This window comes from Medicago truncatula, chromosome 5 (assembly GCF_003473485.1).
Source record: "Medicago truncatula cultivar Jemalong A17 chromosome 5, MtrunA17r5.0-ANR, whole genome shotgun sequence".
Lineage (NCBI taxonomy): Eukaryota > Viridiplantae > Streptophyta > Magnoliopsida > Fabales > Fabaceae > Medicago > Medicago truncatula.
In genome coordinates this window covers 43,864,161-43,884,562 of record NC_053046.1, presented here as the reverse complement: position 1 = coordinate 43,884,562, position 20,402 = coordinate 43,864,161, and the positions used below count along the sequence as shown (strand labels likewise).

At 31.3% G+C, this 20,402-nt stretch overlaps 3 protein-coding genes across 3 annotated transcripts; all 3 read right to left on the bottom strand.

The window, feature by feature from the left end:
• Nucleotides 1-5,180: 5,180 nt before the first annotated feature.
• LOC11434877 (tetraspanin-8) lies at nucleotides 5,181-6,590 on the bottom strand. The gene is made up of 2 exons (XM_003617917.3): nucleotides 6,195-6,590; nucleotides 5,181-5,555 (listed from the first exon to the last, which is right to left on the bottom strand). The coding sequence occupies exons 1-2, from the start codon at nucleotides 6,588-6,590 to the stop codon at nucleotides 5,181-5,183; spliced, it is 771 nt and encodes a 256-aa protein (XP_003617965.2).
• Nucleotides 6,591-13,097: 6,507 nt separating this feature from the next.
• On the bottom strand, nucleotides 13,098-14,017 carry LOC112421712 (probable CCR4-associated factor 1 homolog 11). The gene has a single exon (XM_024783216.2). It carries the CDS (start codon nucleotides 13,990-13,992, stop codon nucleotides 13,168-13,170), a length of 825 nt encoding a protein of 274 aa, XP_024638984.1. The 5' UTR covers nucleotides 13,993-14,017; the 3' UTR covers nucleotides 13,098-13,167.
• A 4,907-nt stretch (nucleotides 14,018-18,924) lies between these two features.
• LOC11419643 (glucan endo-1,3-beta-glucosidase 4) lies at nucleotides 18,925-20,365 on the bottom strand. The gene is made up of 3 exons (XM_003617913.4): nucleotides 20,080-20,365; nucleotides 19,659-19,913; nucleotides 18,925-19,245 (listed from the first exon to the last, which is right to left on the bottom strand). The coding sequence occupies exons 1-3, from the start codon at nucleotides 20,144-20,146 to the stop codon at nucleotides 19,211-19,213; spliced, it is 357 nt and encodes a 118-aa protein (XP_003617961.2). The 5' UTR covers nucleotides 20,147-20,365; the 3' UTR covers nucleotides 18,925-19,210.
• Between the last annotated feature and the right edge of the window lie 37 nt (nucleotides 20,366-20,402).

Below are 20,402 nucleotides of genomic sequence, written 5' to 3'. Positions count from 1 at the left end.
CCGTCTCGCTATACTTAACCTAATCTTTTACTTATAAATGTTAACCTGTCTCGCTATACCTAACCTATTATGTTACGTTACTTATAAATGTTAATCCATCTCGCTATATTTAACCTAATTTTGATCTAATTTTTCCCTCACACTTTCGCATTTAATGTTTATCTAAAGTAAAATAAAATTATGTTCCTAATTATATCCTATTTTTTTTTGAAAATCTCTTACTTATAAATGTTAACCCGTCTCGCTATACTTAACCTAATTTTAACCTAATTTTTTCCTCCACACTTTTTCATTTAATGTGTATCTAAAGTAAAATGAAATTATGTTCCTAATTATATGCTGTTTTTTTTAAAGGAATAACTGTTAACCCGTCTCGCTATACTTAACCTAATCTCTTACTTATAAATGTTAATCCGTCTTACTATACTTAACCTATTATGTTACATTACGGTATCAAGGACGATGTCATGGAAAATTATGTTATGGTACAGTACCAACGTCTATGTTTCTTAATATTATGAAATACTATATGACAATCATGACATTCATCTAAACTATTTTGTTAGATATCACCATCAAATATTACCTTCCATATGACTCGTGCGTTAGCACAGGTCGATGGTCTAGTCTTACTTAAGGAACCTCTAGGGCACACAAGATGAGTTTGTCCCTCTCAATCAGATTTTGTTTTCATATGCATAAATAAGAAATCGAACTCCTAACCACAAAATTAAATAGTTCAAGTTTCTTACCACTTGAATCAATTCATTATTGGTCGCATCTGTCGGGTCTTTTGAATTTTGGATCGTGTAATATTTAGAAATAACATTCCTCTTCACCCAAAAACATGGGGGTGTTAATAGTTTCATCTAATGAGTCTATTTTCGGCTAATTAACATGTTGCTGAGCCTCACTTCTAGAAAATAGTTCTATGACCCCTTCATTGCTCAAGTCTATCCCTCGGAATTTCATTTTTATCTCTAAGTAAGACGTTTATGTGTTACAAATGGATTGGTTCAGAAGATAACGCTTGAACTGTATTCATGAGATGACTCCTAAACTGTATTCAGGACGTAGCTTCTGATGGGTCTGTGGATATCATTGTGAGCAAGAATAGTTCAAATTGATAAACATAAACAATATTTGTATTGATAGAACATAATTAAAAACAACAACACAATTTAAAATGATAACATAATTTGAGTTTATTTACACCGTAGGTGTCAAAAGTGTGAGTAGAGTTTGTTTAAACTTGAAGAATCGTTGCTTCAACTAAAGAGTTTAAACAAACTCTACTGATACATTTGACAGCTACAATTAGAACGAATCCAAGTAGTGTATTTGTGTAATGTTGTTGAATGATTTTTTATATATAATAATTATTTTTGCTTATGTTTCTCAAATTAAAGGTTGTTGTTCACAACGATATTCATAGACCTATTGGAAACTAGGCTCCGAATGCAGTTAATAAGTTATCTACTAAATATAGTGCCTGAGTTATCTCCCAAACCAAATAGTTCGTTACTCCTGAACGCCTTATTTAGATGTAAATAAGGAATTTCGAGAGGTTGTGAACAATGCGGGGTGGGGTGGGGTTAGAAGAGCAATTTTCTCACTTCTAGTGTATCGAGACCCATTTCAATATATATTTTTTGACAAATGGACCATTTATATTTTTGCGTGAGTTAACTCACGTTACTCACGCAACGTGAGTTAACTCATGCCGAGATTTGCACTAGCGTGAGTTATCTCATGCTGTGAGAGTTAACTCACGTAGGGGCATTTTAGTTTTTTCACTTGGGAATGAGCAAAAACGTTTGGGTAAAGAACATAATTCCATTTCTTTTATCAATACTTAAATGAGTTTTCTTTCTCGCAAAATTTTTATCCTACACTCCATCAATTATACCCTCAACTGTATATTTATTTGACATATCCATTTTGCCCTCATATATAAATTTAAATCCTTCATTTTTTTTTTCATCAGATTATTTTCCAAAGGTTTTCAGCAGACAAAGAGAGAACGAGAGAGTAATTGTTGCATGAAATGTGAATCATTCTGACCGTTTCGTGAAATGCAACAACAGAAATCACCATGACCACATTCTTAATGTTGATGGCAGCTGCTTAGGCACTCCCTCACGCACCGGTTACGGTGGTATTCTCCGTAATAGTGCAGGCTTGTTCATCTCAGGATTTTCCGGTTTCATCCCGAATTCGACGGACATATTGCAAGCCGAGCTAACCGCGATTCACCAAGGTCTGCATATGATTATTGATTTGAATATGAATGACGTCATGTGCTACTCGGATTCCCTTCTTGCAGTTAATCTTATTATGAATGACACTCCGAGATATCACACCTACGCCGTCCTCATTCAGAACATAAAGGATTTGCTTAGTGTTCGAAATATCTCTCTCCATCACACATTAAGAGAGGGGAACCAATGTGCGGATTTCTTTGCCAAGTTGGGTGCTAATTCAGATGTTCATCTTGTCGTCCACCAATCGCCGCCAGCTGACCTCCTCCCTCTGCTTAGAGCTGATGCTATAGGCACTGTCTTTATTAGGAGATAGCTGCTTGTTTTGGTTTTTTCTTTTGTTTCTGTTTTCTGTTCTGTTTCCTTGCTTCTGTTAGCCTCTCTGTAACCAAAAAAAAAAAAAAGAGTAATTGTTGCAAAATACATACGGAAAAAGATATTTTGAAGCTTTTCGATTTACAACTTTGTCCTAGAAAATTTATTCAAACCTTTATGGCCAAATTTTTTAATTAAAGCTTTCCGGTTTACTTTTTGTTTTAAAAAACGTAGATAATTTTCAAAAACTTCAATAAAGTTAGTGGTTTAGTTTTCTTCTTCTTCTAGACTAAATTTCAAACACAATGACATTCTTTCTTCTAGACTGATCCACCATCATCCATTAACAACTCCTGGATCACACATCTCGGGTGACAAAAGGGAAATGTCTCTCAAAGCTTCTTGAGAATGAAGTCCAACAAGATGAAGAGTTATGGAGCCAAGATGTTCTTAAAGAGGAAAAACGAAGACGAGTGGCTAAGAAGAATATAAAGAAGACCATTTTATCATTTTGGTCATCATTCGTCGGTCGGTAATTGGTCGTGGTACGCGACAGTGGTCGATTAATAATTGTGGTGATACACATCGGTCGCCAGTTGATAATTGGCAGTGGCATACAATGTGTCCCAGTTTCTAATTGGCAGTGGTTGGCATAAAGATTAATTCAAAGCGAGAGAAGAGTTGAGGGAAGGAAATGGTGCAGCAAGATCTAGCTGTAAACTCACTTACCCATAGTGGGAGAGCTATCAAATTCTCCCATTCTCATAAATGTACTACATGCTAATAATGTTGAATAATTATTGAAAAGCCTAATATAGCTTCCAAGACGAGTTCTTCGATGGACCACCTTCTTAAGTGATCCACTATGGATCAATACTAAAAATCATCAAAAATTATAACGACGATCAATGATATTATTCAGAAATAAAAAATAAAAAAGAAACTCATGACATTTTTCATATATTCATGGCTAAAACGATGACTTGGTTGATGTCGTAGCAACACGAACTACATAATTATTTTTCGTTGTTTTGATTAAAATTGTTTCAATTTAGTCATTATTTTAATCATAAAAATGAGGAGAACCATGTACCGAAAAAGAAAAAGAAATTAGGAGAACCATTAACATTTAAAACCAAAAGACGACGTGTCCATGGTGGATCACTTATGAAGGTGAGTCCATATTAGACTTTATCCTCTTCCAATTGTCAGGCACTTGATAAGTTGTAGTTTATGTCATTTTTAGCATTCAAAATCAATAAAGTTTTGTTAGTTTTGATCCTAGTTTAGAGCTCTTTTACTACAAATACTTTGGTTTTTATTTTCAGGACAAATAACGAAGAAATATGAGAGCATTTGGCTGAGGTAGGAGCAAAGAAATTGAAGAAAAGCAAGAAAAATGAATAGCTGGAAAAACACATGGTCCATGCTGAACCATGTGCAATATTTTGATCATAACTTAAGTTGTAGATGTCTAAATGGAGTCAAATGAAAAGCAAATGAAAAATAATATTCATATCTACAACTTTCATGAAGACACCTAAATTCAATTGGAAACAGAAAGGGGTGGAAAAGTTGGTGGAAAAATGCACGATCTGACTTTGAAAACGCACGAACCTTGCATTTCTCCCTGGAAGCATACCGTGCGTTTTCCCTACAGGCCCTGCATTTTTAACACTTGGAAGCTGAAAAGTGCATGGACTGCTTTACTGTCAGTTAGGGCAGTTACGAAACTCTTTGGTTTTCCCATTTTAAAGCTTATAAATATGAGTTTAATGTCTTGTCTTGAGGTTTTAGGCTATAAACAGGTCCTCCATCAAACTTGTAATCATCTTGGAATGCTTGTAAGTTGACTCTAGAGAAATCAAAAGTTTTACATTTGTTCTAAGTTCATTTGCTTTAATATTTATGCACTTTTACATTCTTGCTCTTTACTTTCTCTTGTTATTTATATTTCTGCAAATTTATATTCCAGCAATTTATATTCAAACATTTACAATTATGCAATTTAGTTCTATGTCTTTTTATTTCAATCTTTGGTCTACAATGATTTTGAGTGAGTAGACCTTCTAGTTGTTGGAATAGTCTAATGATTAAATCCTATTCAAACCAAGTCTAGATATCTATTTTATTTAAATTCTATTTTTTCTAATCTATTCTCATCGTTTTAAACTCAGTAACACGTATTAAACGAAATACCAAACGGAGAAGTTTAATAGTTGTTACTTCATCATCTCAAATATCAAACGAAGAAGTTTGATATTGGAACAAATGAGATTAGATAAGACAACACAAAACTTGATGGGAACACCCAAGATGAATAGTTTTGTGAAGTTTTGAGGCAAAAAGATTTGCGCTTATAGGATCTCAATAACAGTCGACCATGCTTAGTTGTTATTGAGATACATTTATATATTTCGATCAGAAAACATGAATTGCCTAAGATAATCTTGCTTTTAGAAAAGAATTTAACATATAAGATAGAGAAATAGATTTGGCATGTTTATGTTTCGGCATTATTATAAAACAAATGATCCCATTACGCTTTTTTTAATCTGAGTTTTAACCAAGCAATTATAAACTCAACCAACTTAATCTTTTCCGCTAATCAGAATTAAAAACAAGATTATTATTCATATAAACCCTCTGAGGAACGATAATCTTTTTACTACTTGAAAAAACAGTATACTTGCGGATTCGTATCAACACTGTATACCCGAATGCAGAGGTAGCGATATGGAGCATCTTAGCCATCGACAAAAGTGAGATAATGCAAACAATATTCGTCGTGTCCCTATCCGACTTCATGAGTTTTACTACGTCATCCTTGCAACATTGGCAATCGAAGCACGAAATGTTTGGATTGTTCTTCCAAGCATCACAATCAGGGTTGGTATAAGTAACATTTTCAGGCTTCGTCCAAGTTGTTGAATTCAGATAAGTAAAACCGCAGTCGCTTGAAGGTTTGCAACAACTATTCTGCAAAAAAATAGGAAAAGAAAAATGGAAATCCATAAGGCTTTGAATATTTACATTGATTAAGATAAAACTCCAATACACTTCATTAAGAAGATAAAAGTTTATCCCCCAAAAATTGTAAATGCGGAACCTCGGCTTAGGGGGTTTAAGTCATTATCGTTAAATTGAACATATTTCTCTTCTCATGAGTATTAAATAAATGATAATATCAAATTTCATTGATGGTTACTATTTACTAATAGAGAGACACACAATTTTTTACATGGCTATACCATGTGATATTGTAATAGAAGAGAACCAAAATTCACATACCAGCAAACAAAATGCAATATGTAATTCCTTCAAAAAAAAAAATGCAATATGTAATGTGCCATAATTTCTATGTACAAGTTGATCATAAAAAAAACACAAAACTCAAACGAGGAAAGAACACAAGGAAAATAGCTAGTAATTAACATAAGTTGAAAATATATTGTCTAAAGTATCTATAGTTTTACCTATCTATACTTTGAAAAATATGAAAAGCAAAGCAAAAAATTTCAACCCTAAAGATGAATCACATGCAAGCTCAAATTTTGATGACAACACATAAAAGCGATCAACAACGAAAACATAAATTTAATAAAGAAAAATTCTAACCTGAATAGGTGAGAAGTGATCAGCGTATGATTTACGAAAATCATTACGATTTTCAGATCCGCAAAATTGTTGAGGTTGCAAACAACTCTTAATCCTATTCCAACTGTAGTTATTGTTAACCTTTTCCTGCATCCAAGCATCGCCTTTGTAACGATCAACAAGATTGAAGATGTTGATGTAGAATAGAAAAAAGAATGCCAAGAATAGGATAAGGAGATAGAACCCTAGAATTTTGAACGATCGAAAACAAGCACCTACGAAACCCATTAGAGAAACCACAAAGAGGAAAATGCCGAAGAGAATAACATGTTTTTCATACGAAGCATCGCATGCTGTTTTGACTTCTTCTGTTCTCCATGCTTCTAAACCCAAATTCAATACTGGAATGGAAACCATTAGAGCTAATAAGCTAAGGACTCCGGTCAAGATATTGTTGAATTCACTATCTTCGTATTGTTTTTTTTGTTTATAATCTATTTCCTTGATACCATTGTTGGCTAGTTTGAATGCTGGTGAAATGTAACTTAGGAGACGAAAGATTGATGTCAAGAAAGAAGAAAACTGTTTAGTTTTTTCATCCATGTTTTTGTTGTTTGTTTTGTAGGATAGGTAATTCCAATTTTGAAAGAAAGCACCTATGATACCAATTGGTATATGTTAAGATTGAAGGAAAAATGCAATTATAGAACATGAGATCACGAGAGCCAAACAAGTTTGAAGGTTTCACCATTTAGAAATTCCAATTTTTTAGGAAACTCTATTATGGAGTGATATTTGGAAGTTTGTTGAGAATTTGATGGAAGTGAAATGAAAGAGTCAAATCCCTGACTCGCTGCCACCTACTCACTCTCTCCAACGGACTCACTACATGGTCAACTAATTAAAATCATTCAACTAGAATAAAAAATTTACTTCAATTCCGTTGATAAAAACAGCAACCGACCTAAGGGCAACTATCTTATTGGATATTGATGGATAAAATAAACGGATATTTCAAGTACTCATCATTTTAATGAATACGACGTGAATTTGATGATATCCGTATCGTGAATATACATACCTCTATTAAACTAAGTAAGTTATATAAATAACATTTGTACCCTTTCAACTTCAATAAAAAAAACCTAATACTATGCAATATTATTATGCGAGGCTTAATTCAATTCTAAAACAAACAAATATATTACCCGTTCCTTCAAAAAAAAATAAAATATTACCCGTTATTTTAAAGTGTATCAAGAGTGAAAATTACAATGAATTATTAGAAAATATTTGATTTTCTCTCTGTTTTACACTCTTGACACACTCTTAATTCTTTGTTTATATGGTAGATATGTTTTTTGAATGTGTATTTTTTTAGTTTCTCGTGGTGATGATTCAAATCATGGTAATAATGAGAGAGATATATGTTGAGAGCGTTTTGAGTTGGAAAATACATTGTAAACATCTTGAATAATTTGACTTATTAGGGTAATGATTCAAACTTTCACTATTGAATCCTACAGTGAAAATCATCGAGGAAATAAATGAGAAGTTAGTGATGATCTTGGACAATTGAGGCTAACTTCTTGGATTTGTTTGTATCTATTTGTAAAGACCCTTTCATAGTGGATCAGAGAGGTGTTTTCTCCTGCAACATCGGCATTTTCTTAGGGCAAACTCTGTGAACAAAAAACGGTGTTATTCCCATAATCTATTTATTTTTGTTTTTAGTTTGATTGTTTGAAATTTCTTATGCATATAGATTCTGAATTTATCTTTGGTTGAATCATTATATTCTGGATCATTTATAGTTTGGTTGTCATTATTGTTATTTGTTCAACTTTTCTTATAAAATCTAACTATTTTTACATTGTTACTTTTGAGTTGATAATAAATTAGTGGTGGATAGTGTTTTATTACTCAAATTAATGGTGAAGAGTGTTATACCGTGTCAAACCCCACTTTTAGGGTTCGTTTGATGGTTAGGATAGGGAGACATGATATGATACATTAATCATATCCTGCTTAAATCTCATGTTTCAAGCATCAAAGGGATAAGATAAAATAAATCATTTTTCTATCATATCCTGACTTTCCTTTGTAATTTCTATTGGGTTAAAAATTATCCTGATGAAATTGGAAGACCATTTTTATCAGGATATTCTACCATTTTTAAAATATTGTCAATTTCAAAATAATAATAACATATATTTTCTATTATAATTAATAACATGCCATTTTTATAATATTTAATTAATTATGAGAACATTTTTTATTCTTCTTTTCCGAGGAAAAAGATAGATAGACATCCTTTTTCATACACCTCTTATGTACACCCCCATATATTAGGGGTATTTTAGTAATTTTACATCATATCACCATCCTTTTTCATCTCTTCTTTCAATGTTTTTTCATCTCTTCTGTCATCTAATACATTATCGAATGCATGGAAAGTGGGAAAGAGCACCATGCATGGCGAGCAACCAAAATGAGAGAACAAAGAAAATATAGAAGTCATCCCAATCAGAATTGATGACATGCAGTAAGTCAGCCTTGCAAGATTGGCAATCGAAGCATGAAATGTTTGGATCGTTACTCCAAAAATCACAATCAGGGTTGGTATAAGTAATATTTCTGATCTTGCAACATCTATACTGTAAATCACGTGCAAGCTCAAATTTTGATGACACCCATAAAAGCAATCAACAAGAACATAAATCCAATAAAGAAAAATAAAATTCTAACCTGAATAGGTGAGAAGTTCTCAGTGTAGAATTTGCGAAAGAAATCGTTGGGAGTTTCCGAATGAAGATCAGAGCAAAAATTTTGAGGTTGCAAACAACTCTTAAACGCATACCAATTGTTGTTATTGTTAACTTTTTTCTGCAACCAAGCTTCAGTGCCTTTGATTTGGCTGGAGAATAGAAAAAGGAGTGTCAAGAACAAGATAAAGATATAGAACGCGAGAATTGAGAGCGATTGACAACAGACACCTATGAGACCCAGTAGAGAAATCTCACATTCTGTGTTAGCTTGTCTGGTATTCCATATCCTTAAACCAAAAACCAATATTGCAATTGAAACAAACAATGTTAAGACGTTCACGATTTGGATCAAGATGTTGCATAATTGACCATTCTTGTATTTGTCACTTTTTTTTTATAATCCATGTTCTTAATCCCTGGGTTGGCTTGTTCCATTCTTGATGATGGTGAAATAAAATTGTGTATTGATACGAAAGAATGTGATGAAAAAGAAAACTGACGAGTTTTTTTACTAGGTTTTTCTTGTTTGTTTTCTAGGACAGGTAATGTATATGTTAAGACAGAAATTGACAACAAGGGAAACATTAATAATAGGAATCAATACCAGAACTAATTTCAACTTAAATTATACACAATTCAAACTAGATTTTGGCAAAAAGTTACAAGTTTTAAGCTATAAAACTAAGGCACTTCTACGGTGCAGTTAGGAAACCGACTTTTTTTTAAAAGTTATTTTGGTTAACCAATAATATAACATCTACAAAAGGGAATTTTGGCGTATCAGAATTCTTACATATACAGTTGTCAATGTTCTGTTATAATTCGAAGGCGCATATACTGATTTTAAATAAATGATGCTACAAACTGGAGAGTGCTAGATGTTTTTTCACGATTGATTTTATTTGATATCGTTAGTTGGTTAAGTCCACTTTAATCAACGAAGATATGTTTCTTTCATGTTAACAAAGTTTATGAAAGGATAGTTTCTCAAATTTACATATATTGAAGATTTTGATCGTCAAAATTCGAGATTTTAGTTCGTTATTAGTCTAATTATGTCATATCTAACAGCCATATTTCTTTTATTTAATACCGTTAGTTGGTTGTGTCCCTTTAAAGTTGATGAAGAATTGTCATTTCATGTTGATTATGTTTCTGATGAAATAGTTTGTTGGCAGGTCATTTGTTTAAATTAAACTCATTAAATTATGTGGCATCATATTGTTGAATACATGTGTAAAACTTGTAATACAATGTGTATAACAATTAAACTAAAAAAGACATTAAAAACATTTTAAATAGTTGTACCAAAAAAAAAACATTTTAAATAGTAATTTGATTATAATGAAGAGAGAGAAGAAAAACATTTTCATGTTGAGGAACTGCCATAAAACTATAATATATTGATTACTCTATTAATGATTTTTTTTTTTTTTTTAGAATTACTTATGATTGTTTTCTTTTAAAATAATATGGAAATAATTTAAAAAATTGAAACCAACCGGTCAGAAATATTTTTTTATTGGTTATTTTAGTCCTTGAATATGTTTTTAGAGGATGTGTTTGCAATTGTGATATATTTTGGGACTACGATGATAACGTCTCACGTTAAAGATGTGTTTGGATAGAGGGTTTGGGAGGGGAATGGAGAGAAGAGAATGACTTACTTTTTGTTTTTAAATTATGCACACTATCAAAAATATTTTTTAAAAAATTAAAATAATAACATGATAAATGATCATATAATACTTTAATCACACTAAAATTATTTTAGAAAAACATGTTATATAGTCCGTAATTAAAAAAAAAAAAAAAAAGTAAATCCTCCCCTCCTTTCCCCTCTTAAACCCTCAATCCAAACACACCTTAAGCGATCAAAATGGTCTGTTGCTAGATAGTTTTGGTCAGAAATATGCATAAAGGACATTTGAATATGCTGATTGTTAAGGTTTTTTTTTGGTCCAATAATAGATTACATGTAACAATACTAGTAGTTCCTGAGTTATAAAAATAAATGACAAAATCACAAGCATATATATTGATATATACCGGAGAAGGTCCCTGAATCAAACCAATTGCAACTTCCATAAAAAAAAAAATTAAGACAGTTGAGAAAGGGGAAAGACAAGATCAACGGATTTTAAGACACTTTCACTAAAAGATTTCAGCTGTATTAATAAATCAATAAAGTAAGAAAAGCAAAAGCAAATTTGCTTATAAATTACCCTTGATAATTTGTCATGTTATGGTGGATTAACCAAGTGAATCAAATCTATTGAGAATGAGATTAGAATCACCGGTTATGAACTAATTAATCTTTGTTTTTTTTTTTTTTTTTTTTTTTGATTGACTTACAATTTGTTCGACTAATAATACCCATATACATAAAAAAAAAAAAAAAAAAAATTATCCTACTTGCTCCAAATAAAAATATACTCTTCCATAAAAAAAATAACCAAGAAAAATAAGAGGTGGAAAACATGAACCAAAAAAAGGGTAATACATGGTCACATAATTCTCTTGACATGATACGTGAATTGGTACGTACATACCAGTTCACGACACTTTTTGCAAATTGGTTTGCACAAATTCTCCACTAATTCATGGAAATTTGTGAACCGGTTAATCGAGATAAGTGGATGAAGATCGAAGAAAGAGAAATAAGTAGTGAGAGATAAAAGAGAAAGGTTACATGACCAAATTTCAATAGAGCTAAATATTTTGACTCTAAATTAACTGACTCAAAGTTTTGTGACGCTAAAAGAGAAAGGGTGCTCTAAAATAATTTTTTAGAGTCAATTAATAAAAGAGTATCGAATTATGTGACTCTAAAAGTGTAATTCAAAAAATTAGTAAGGTGACCAAATTTAGTAAGAAAAATTATAGATTCAGTTAATTTGTTAGACAATTAGTTAGATAAGGTTGGCACAATAACTTTCATAAGCAAGAGGATTTATAATTCATTTCACATCTTATCAGTGAAAACAATGTTCCCTGCAATATCAAAGTTCAATATCAACATCATTATGCATACTGTATATCTTACCCCTTTGATCCACGTATAATTGATCAGTAACATTTAAAATTGCAAACTAGAGACCGGTGTTGCCCAATCCTCCTGCACCTGGAACGTTCTCAAATGCATCTAATGCGAAAAGCGCCTCTTGAATCAATCTTTCACCAATCCTGATGATCAGCGATGATGGCTTCATATAATTTCCGTATCACATTATTCCGTTTTGTAAGATCACGAGCAGCATTACGCTTCTCAAGCTTCTCCTGCATTGACACCAAGCAATAAAACTCTTTGGAGTTTTCGATCATCGGTGTACTGTGAGAGAAGTCGTAGCAAGGAGGCGAAATTCTTGTCCAAGAAGCCGGAGGCAAGGTAGTTTTCTGATTCAAAGATGTTTCTTGGAAAGCATAAATTAGTAATACGGTAAACCACCGGTTTGTAAGGTGAACCATGTCACTCACTCTTTTCTGGCTGACTTGGGTTTTTCCCAACTGTAACCATAAAATTTGGGGTGTCGAGGAGGTCACAAATTCGAAGGACAGATACCATTACCACCAGTACCAGTAGAACTAGCCATCCTGAACTTTCTCTGAGAGACAGAGAGCTGTTTGAGAAATGTGGCAGGAGGATGGTAACTGATGATGTTTTTTACAAAGATTAAAAGGCCCATGACAGTGACTTTTCATCCTATATATTCAAACTGGCGATGAACAAAAGACATTTCGAGAAAGAAGAAAGAATTGTATAGAATGTATAAAAAAAAGTGGTTGCGTGAAAGGTTATAGTATTATTATTATTATATACATTTGATCAAGGGACGCTATATAGTCGGTGGCTGTACATATTCCTGAAGCAGAAAATATCGCGTGTTACTATCCCGATATATAAATTCATAAAGATGTGTTCAAAACCTATTGGTGTTGCTGGACATATTATTCCTAGGAATTTCCCATCACTAATGCTTAGGTGGTAAGGTTAAAGAAAATCGCGTTCGTTAGGGTGAAAGCAGAAGAAACAAGCACAAATAAATTGTTTGTGCGCTGAGCAGAAACTATACAAAACCAGAACAAAGATATGAATTTTAATTTAAAAGAGAAATAAAAAAAAAAAGTAAGCATGTTGATATTATATTGTCAGAAACAATTAAAACATATACTAAATGTTTATCATGTATTATGTAGCAATTCAAACTCAAATCAAGGTTTCTTTATCAAGCTGTAACTTCTAATCCAAATATGACTCCAGCGTGCTTTTTGACTTCATTGTTGATAAAATATGTGTTCACCATCTTGTGAAAAGTCTGCGATGTCAACAAACTGTCGGATCCAGCTTGATGGCACTTACCAATGGCCCGATCCACATGAAGAATACTCGCAACTTGTTCAAGACCGCCATAAAGTGCATTTGAATAGCGAATCATATACTTGATATCATACACATTCCTTCCAAATAATTCTCTCAAAACATGCAAAAACTCTTTCAAGCTACGAGGAAGATAATGCCGCGTTAAGATTTTCACCAGATATCCAAAATCATACGCACTGTGGAATGTCACCCATGTCACCGAGTTGTTGAAAAGCAGTCCAGACCACCGCATCAGCATCGCAAAATGAAACGAGTCCACACCTTGAACAGTGTTACGAAAGAAGTTGATACCCTGACGGTGGAGCATGTCAATGGAGTCTTTGTTGTGGAGATCCCTCTTGACGTTAAAGTCACGGAAATTGAATTCCCAGATGTAACGATTGTTCTGATCACTAGGGAGGTTACCAATTGCATCCGATAAGGTAAGACCGATCTGAATAATGTTTAGAGCATCAACGTTGGCTTTCAAGTAACTGTATTGCTCGTTAGGTTGGAGGCGACGGCGGACTGTGGGTGAATGAACAATTCCAGGAAATTCAGTGTCCATTGAGATGAAATTGTATTTACCAATTAACTGACTAATGAGCTTGAATTCGCAAGACAAATTGTATCCCCACACTTTACGGATCATGATTGGTTTTGAACCAGGGTCTTCCTTCATCATTATCATTGTGGTCTTGAATCAGGTACAAGTTGAAATTCTGAGCAAGAAACGATGAGAAAGAATGTTAACAAACCAATAAAAAAAATTCTCTCAGCAATATTTAAACATTAAACAACTAGCAGCAGCATGTGTAAAAGAGGGGGTTAATGTGGTGAATTTACAACGCACAAGCATAACTTAATTAACTAACAACTATTCATTCTCTAACTCTAACATCAACACCAGAAACAGTAAAGAAGGGAGGATAAATAAAATATGCTTTCAGAAAATCATTACCAAATTTAAAGAAAGAAATAGTCATAAATTTAAGAAGTAAAAATACCCAGAAGTAAAGAGACACTATCACAAGAAATTCAGAATTTATTTAACAAGTATATCCATTCTAGCAACATAAAAACACTTCCAGAGTAAAGAAGGGAGGAGTAATAAAATATACTTTCTGAAAATCATTATCAAACGTAAAGAAAGAAAAAAGTCTGAATTTAATAAGTAAAAATACCTAGAAACAAAAAGATAATATCACATGAAACTCAAAATTTGTTCTTATAGCCTCTGACATTCTCAAACTTACTTTGATCAACAATAAGGGTTTTGTGAACACGATCACGAAAGTGTGATTGATACCTAGTTATATAGAGGAGTACGTAGTAGTAGTTACTTTCTTAAATTAAACTTTCATTCTCTAAGTCTAACATCAAAACCCTAATGAAAACAATACAAAAACACTTTCACACTTCACAATAAGAAGGGAGGAGGAATAAAAAATATAATTTCTAAAAATCATTATCAAGCACATTAAAGGTTCCTACGACACCAGTTAATGTTTTGAATTGACAGTGCAGAATCATGCATCACTTATTTAACAAGTATCCATTCTCTAACATCAAAACATGTAACACAAAAACCCTTTCTCAGTAAAGAAGGGAAGATAAATAAAATATACTTTCAGAAAATCATAAAGAAAAAATCTGATAAATTTAAGAAGTAAAAATACCTAGAAGCAAAGAGATACTATGACATGAAACTCAGAATTTGTTCATATAGCTACTGACCTTCTTAAACACTTCCTTTGATCAAGAATAAGGGCTTTGTTTAGGAGCACGATCAGCAAAGAATAAGGGTTTTATGAGAGAGAGAAGGAGCACGATCACCAAAGTGTGATCGATATTAGTAATGACTAATGACAGGGAAAGTGGAGGAAAGACGCTATATATTGCTTAGAGTGGTCTCCAAGTTTGTCATAAAAAGATTTACTAATTATTTGATTCAAATATATAACTTTTATAAAAAGATTTGGTTATTATTTCATTGAAATATATATAACTTTTAGAGGGAATATTATTTTTGCTCAAAAAAAAAAAAGGGAATATTATTTTTTTGTAGAATGATTCATTCTATATTTGATTTCAATATTTGATTTTTGGTTTTTTTTTACCGCTTCAATGTTTTTTTTAGAGGTTTTACTACTTCAATTATTATTATTTTTTATTTAACTAATGAATGCTGTTAGGTTTCAACATTTTTTGTTGGGAGGATAAGGCTTCCACATTTAATTTTTATCTTTATTTTTTTTTGAATAATTATTTTTATCTTTTTTTCACGGAGATATTTGATTTTCTTTTTTGTTGTTACCCTCCGGTTCTTGAGAAAAGTGACCCTCGTAACGTCAAGTTCAGGAGGTAAGTAAAGTTTGACCAAAACCTATACTAATCAGTAATCAAACTTATATTCTGAAGAACAATTCGTCTATGGTGGAGCTCATTAACCACTTGAGTTCAATTGATTGGTTTTAGATATTTGCTTTTCTAATTGCACAATATTAGTATTTTTTTTTTATAAGAAGCCAAACTTGAATATATTAGGATCACCTGAGAATCCTATCCGGCACATGAGTGAAAGAATAGAATTCAATAAGTTGATTACAACCGTCGTAAGCTTTGAATCCACTAGAGTTGACCTGGTGGTTGACTTAAGATTGTGGAGTGTGTTCATCCTAAGGTCTCATGTTCTTTTGTCTCAAATGTCAATTTTGGTATACCAGTTTAACTTCCTAAAAAAAATAGACATAAACTTTGTTCGGTAAAAATAGCGGATGACTGATAAGTTAGTTAATTGTTTAGAGCTTATGGTTGATGTCTGATGAGTGATAACTTGTGGTTGATAATTGATAGCTAATAAGCTAATTAAAATTTTGGCAAAATTAACGATTCAACTAAATATAAAATAAAATAAAAGAGTATTTTTAATTCATAATAAGTTTATGTAAATTATTATTTAAATTTAATATTTTAAATTTAACATTTTTCAGATATTTTATATATTATTTAATTAATTTTAATATGCTAAAATTTTATTTTATATTTATTTTCATTTTAGTATTTATGCTTTATAAAATAATAAAATATTCTCAATGCATAATAATGAACTTTAAGAGCATGCATATAACAATTATATTAAGACCGGTGCTAGTCACATCCAAAAAAAAAAAAGTTACACCTAAATTTATTTAAAATTTTACAATAATATCAAAATTGCCCTCTTCATGTAAATTTTTAAAAATTCATCTTTTATGATCATTCTGAACCCTTACCCCCTTTCATCCACAAATCACCATAGATGTGCAACCAATATCTGAATCAACATCTTTGTTATTGATCTGTACTATATTCATAAAGGTTAGTGAATTTCATAAATTTCATTTTCGATGAGTTTCTATTTGTTTATTGTTTGTTTTGGTATGAGATATGTCTGTCAATTTGATTTTAAGCGAGAGGTTAGTGTAAATTAAGTTTACGTGTATGTATATAAAAGTGGTTAGTGTAGTTTACGTATGTAGGTTAATGTAAATTCAGTTTACTTATGTTCAATCTAGGTTAATGTAAATTCAGTTTACTTACGTTCAATCTAGGTTAATGTAAATTAAGTTTGTAAATTCAGTTTACTTACGTTCAATCTAGTTTAATGTAAATTCAGTTTACTTACGTTCAATTTAGGTTAGTGTAAATTCAGTTTACTTATGTTCAATCTAGGTTAATGTAAATTCAGTTTACTTACGTTCAATCTAGGTTAATGTAAATTAAGTTTGTAAATTCAGTTTACTTACGTTCAATATAAGTTAATGTAAATTCAATTTACTTATGTTCAATCTAGGTTAATGTAAATTCAGTTTACTTACGTTCAATCTAGGTTAATGTAAATTCAGTTTACTTACGTTCAATCTAGGTTAATGTAAATTAAGTTTGTAAATTCAGTTTACTTACATTCAATCTAGGTTAATGTAAATTAAGTTTACTTATCTTCAATTTAGGTTAATGTAAATTAAGTTTACTTATGTTCAATTTACGTTAATGTAAATTTAGTTAATTTAAAATTTTTATTTTAATTAAAGGGTATGTTAGTCATTCTGAGGTGTAACTTATTTTTTTTTTTTTGTGTGACTAGCACCGGTCTTATATTAACCAACATTGTCATTTAAATAAAAAATTCAGATAATTGTAACTACGATTATATTACTTCAAAATAATGATAATCAAAAGGCTTAAATTGAAAGAAAACACAGAGTGTATATAAATTTAAAAGTTTGGCTCAATTGTTAGGGACAATATATAGTATATATAAGGTTCGGATTTAAACCCCGGCCACTAAAAAAAATTGAAAAATTATCTCATAATATTTTCCGGCCCAAAGAATCTCTTCACATTGGAACCTTCCACTCTTATTAAAAAAAAAAAAAAGGAACCTTTCACTAGTGGTTTTTTTTTTTTTAACGACTTGTTGCACTCGTCATTTTTTTTTTTAAGGAATTGTTGCACTCGTCATTCTTTTCTTTCGTCTTTTATTATACATTTTATCATTTAATAAAATGGTAAGTTATAAGCTATAAATTCAAACTAGAGTTTTCTCAAAAAAAAAAAGTTCAAACTAGAGTTGAGCCTTTTTGTGTTGAATATAAATCAGGCAATATACTCTTGCTTTTCTTACTTCATTCCTACCAATAATTATGAAATTCTCCCCTCCGTTTCTTTTTAAGTATATTTTTAAGGTGAATTTTTTGTTTCTATTTAACTGTCTTTTTGGTATTTTAAGGGTACAATTTGTCAATGATACCCTTTGTCAATTACTCTTATCTTTAAAAAAAAAAAAAAAAAACTAATTGATGTTATCTATTTGGAAAACTAAAGTTTTTTTTTTTTAAAACAAAGTTTGTTTCTTGTTATCTTCAAATTTAAATAAAATTTTGTTACAAGAAATGTTCCAAGAAGAGTTAAAAATTCTATAAATAAGATGAATAACAATTGTTAAAAATTTCAAGTGCAAAGTAAAAGAACATATTTAAGAGAAGAAAAATAAAAGACTCCATGAATTTTCAAAAGAAAGAAAAAGTGGAATTACTCGTCGAAATTGCTGATGAGGGGTGAAGATGGAGCAGTAGTTGAAGACTCATCTGACAAGATACAAGAATAAGAACAAGATGACAATGAAGAAGAAGTTTCATCAATATAATTTTTATATTGACTTTAAATAATTAAAAAGATGTGCACAATATTTAAAAAATTGACAATTGTTTGTTATGAGAGAGAGATCGTGCAAAAAAAAAAGAAAATTTGTTAGAGAAAAAGATAATAACCGACAATTATTTGTTATGAGAGAAATATAACATATTAAATTTATTAGAATGATAAAGTGTGTGCAAAAAATAAGAATTTATTGGTGGATTAAAACAAGGGTATAACAAGGATACAATGTGCAAAAATATACATCGCTATTTTTCAAGACACTAAAAATAGAACTGATGGAGTATCAATAATCTAATAGGGGAACACTTCATTTTTAGTGTAAACAAAGATAAACAAATCACTACCAAAAAAAAAAAAGATAAAATATTCAATCTTCACTAGACAAAAAATTAGACAAGTGGGGAGGCAGCTACCCCTAATATCATACGAGTAAACCTCCAGCAAATTAAGCATGTGCAGCTAAGTCACACACATTCAATTTTTGACACGGTATAGTATGGTATTAATATTGGAAATAATATTTAGAAAATTAACATAAGAATGAAGTGATTCTTCACTGAACAAAAAATCTATCATTGATTCTTAAAATCTTAGCATGTGTTTCAACAAAAATCAAGTAGTAGAACACATTGCTTGATTGGTATTCAACAAAAAGGGCCAACACAAATTTTTGATGTACTAGCTTTGAGTCTTATTATCAGTTGCCATCAGGGAAAGAAGTCATAATGACAAGAATCATGACCTGCACAAAAACATTTAACAATCAAAGACTCATTGGTTATATAAATCACCCTCCATATTTTTTTCAGGTTATGATGGATTAACCAAGTGAATCAACCTACTTAATGAGAATGAGATTATAATTACTAGTTATGAACTTAATTAAGTATAATTTTTCATAGTTGATTGGATTTAGTTGATTGACTGAAGGATATAACTTACTTGTTTACCAAGTTACTTTTTCTTTTTTCCCCTTTTACAATTATAAATCAATTATACCATTTTCATATTCATTAAACTATTCAAAATCACATGGCCAACTCTTTTCTAGATCTACTTTTTGCAATCATTGTCATGTGAACATGTACATTTCCTAGTTTAAACAACTCACACAAGTGGGGTGTGGTTATCAAAAATATATTCAATAATACTTACTAGGATCCACTTCTGTTGTCATGGCAGCACCTCTAAAATAACAAGAACCACCATTGTTCTTGAATTTCTGAAAGTAACTGTTAAAGGCATAAGAAGCATGGTCTTTCAATGTGTTTGGAAAATAGCAAGGTTGGTCTTGTTGAATTTTGCTACAATCTGCACCTCCTTTCCCACAAGCCCAATTCAAGGCATCCTGCAAATCAGAGTCAGTGGTCTGCTCATCTGCTACACACCATAGCTCGAATTCGGCGTTCGCTGCATGTAACATACTCTAGAAGATGAACATTATAAACATACACAACAGAGGGAGGAAAATTAAGAATCACCTAAAAGAGTTTGTAATGTTAACATTTCTCGACTAATAACATTGTAAAAATGTAACAATTTGATATATTTTGGAACACAAGTATGTTTTCATTACCAGATTTTGGAAGAATCATAGCTATGAAGAGTAGAGGAAACATCAACTTCAATATGGATATTGGCATTGTAAAAATGAAGAGTTAATAGATAGCTAAGACACCAAGAACAACATTATACTACTTATCTATATAGTACTAATGGGAAGAGAAAAGGCCAAATAAGTTATGTGTTTGAAAAGGCTAAGAAATTATTTTATATTCCATGTGGACGACAATATTTCTAGTGGTCACATGTGTGTAACCCACAAAAATGAGGATTTGGATTGTGAGCAGTCACAAATATCACGCATTCATACAATCAACACATTGTCGGTCATCTCTT

Coding starts and splice junctions, on each gene's coding strand:
- LOC11434877 (XM_003617917.3), bottom strand. CDS start 6,590: ATGGTTTCCATTCCAGTATTGAATTTGGGTTTAGAAGCATGGAGAACA. Junction 5,556..6,194: donor ATCACTTCTCACCTATTCAG/GTTAGAATTTTT, acceptor ATTTTTTTGCAG/AATAGTTGTTGCAAACCTTC.
- LOC112421712 (XM_024783216.2), bottom strand. CDS start 13,992: ATGATAATGATGAAGGAAGACCCTGGTTCAAAACCAATCATGATCCGT.
- LOC11419643 (XM_003617913.4), bottom strand. CDS start 20,146: ATGCCAATATCCATATTGAAGTTGATGTTTCCTCTACTCTTCATAGCT. Junction 19,914..20,079: donor TATGATTCTTCCAAAATCTG/GTAATGAAAACA, acceptor TGTTACATGCAG/CGAACGCCGAATTCGAGCTA. Junction 19,246..19,658: donor GACAACAGAAGTGGATCCTA/GTAAGTATTATT, acceptor GTTTTTGTGCAG/GTCATGATTCTTGTCATTAT.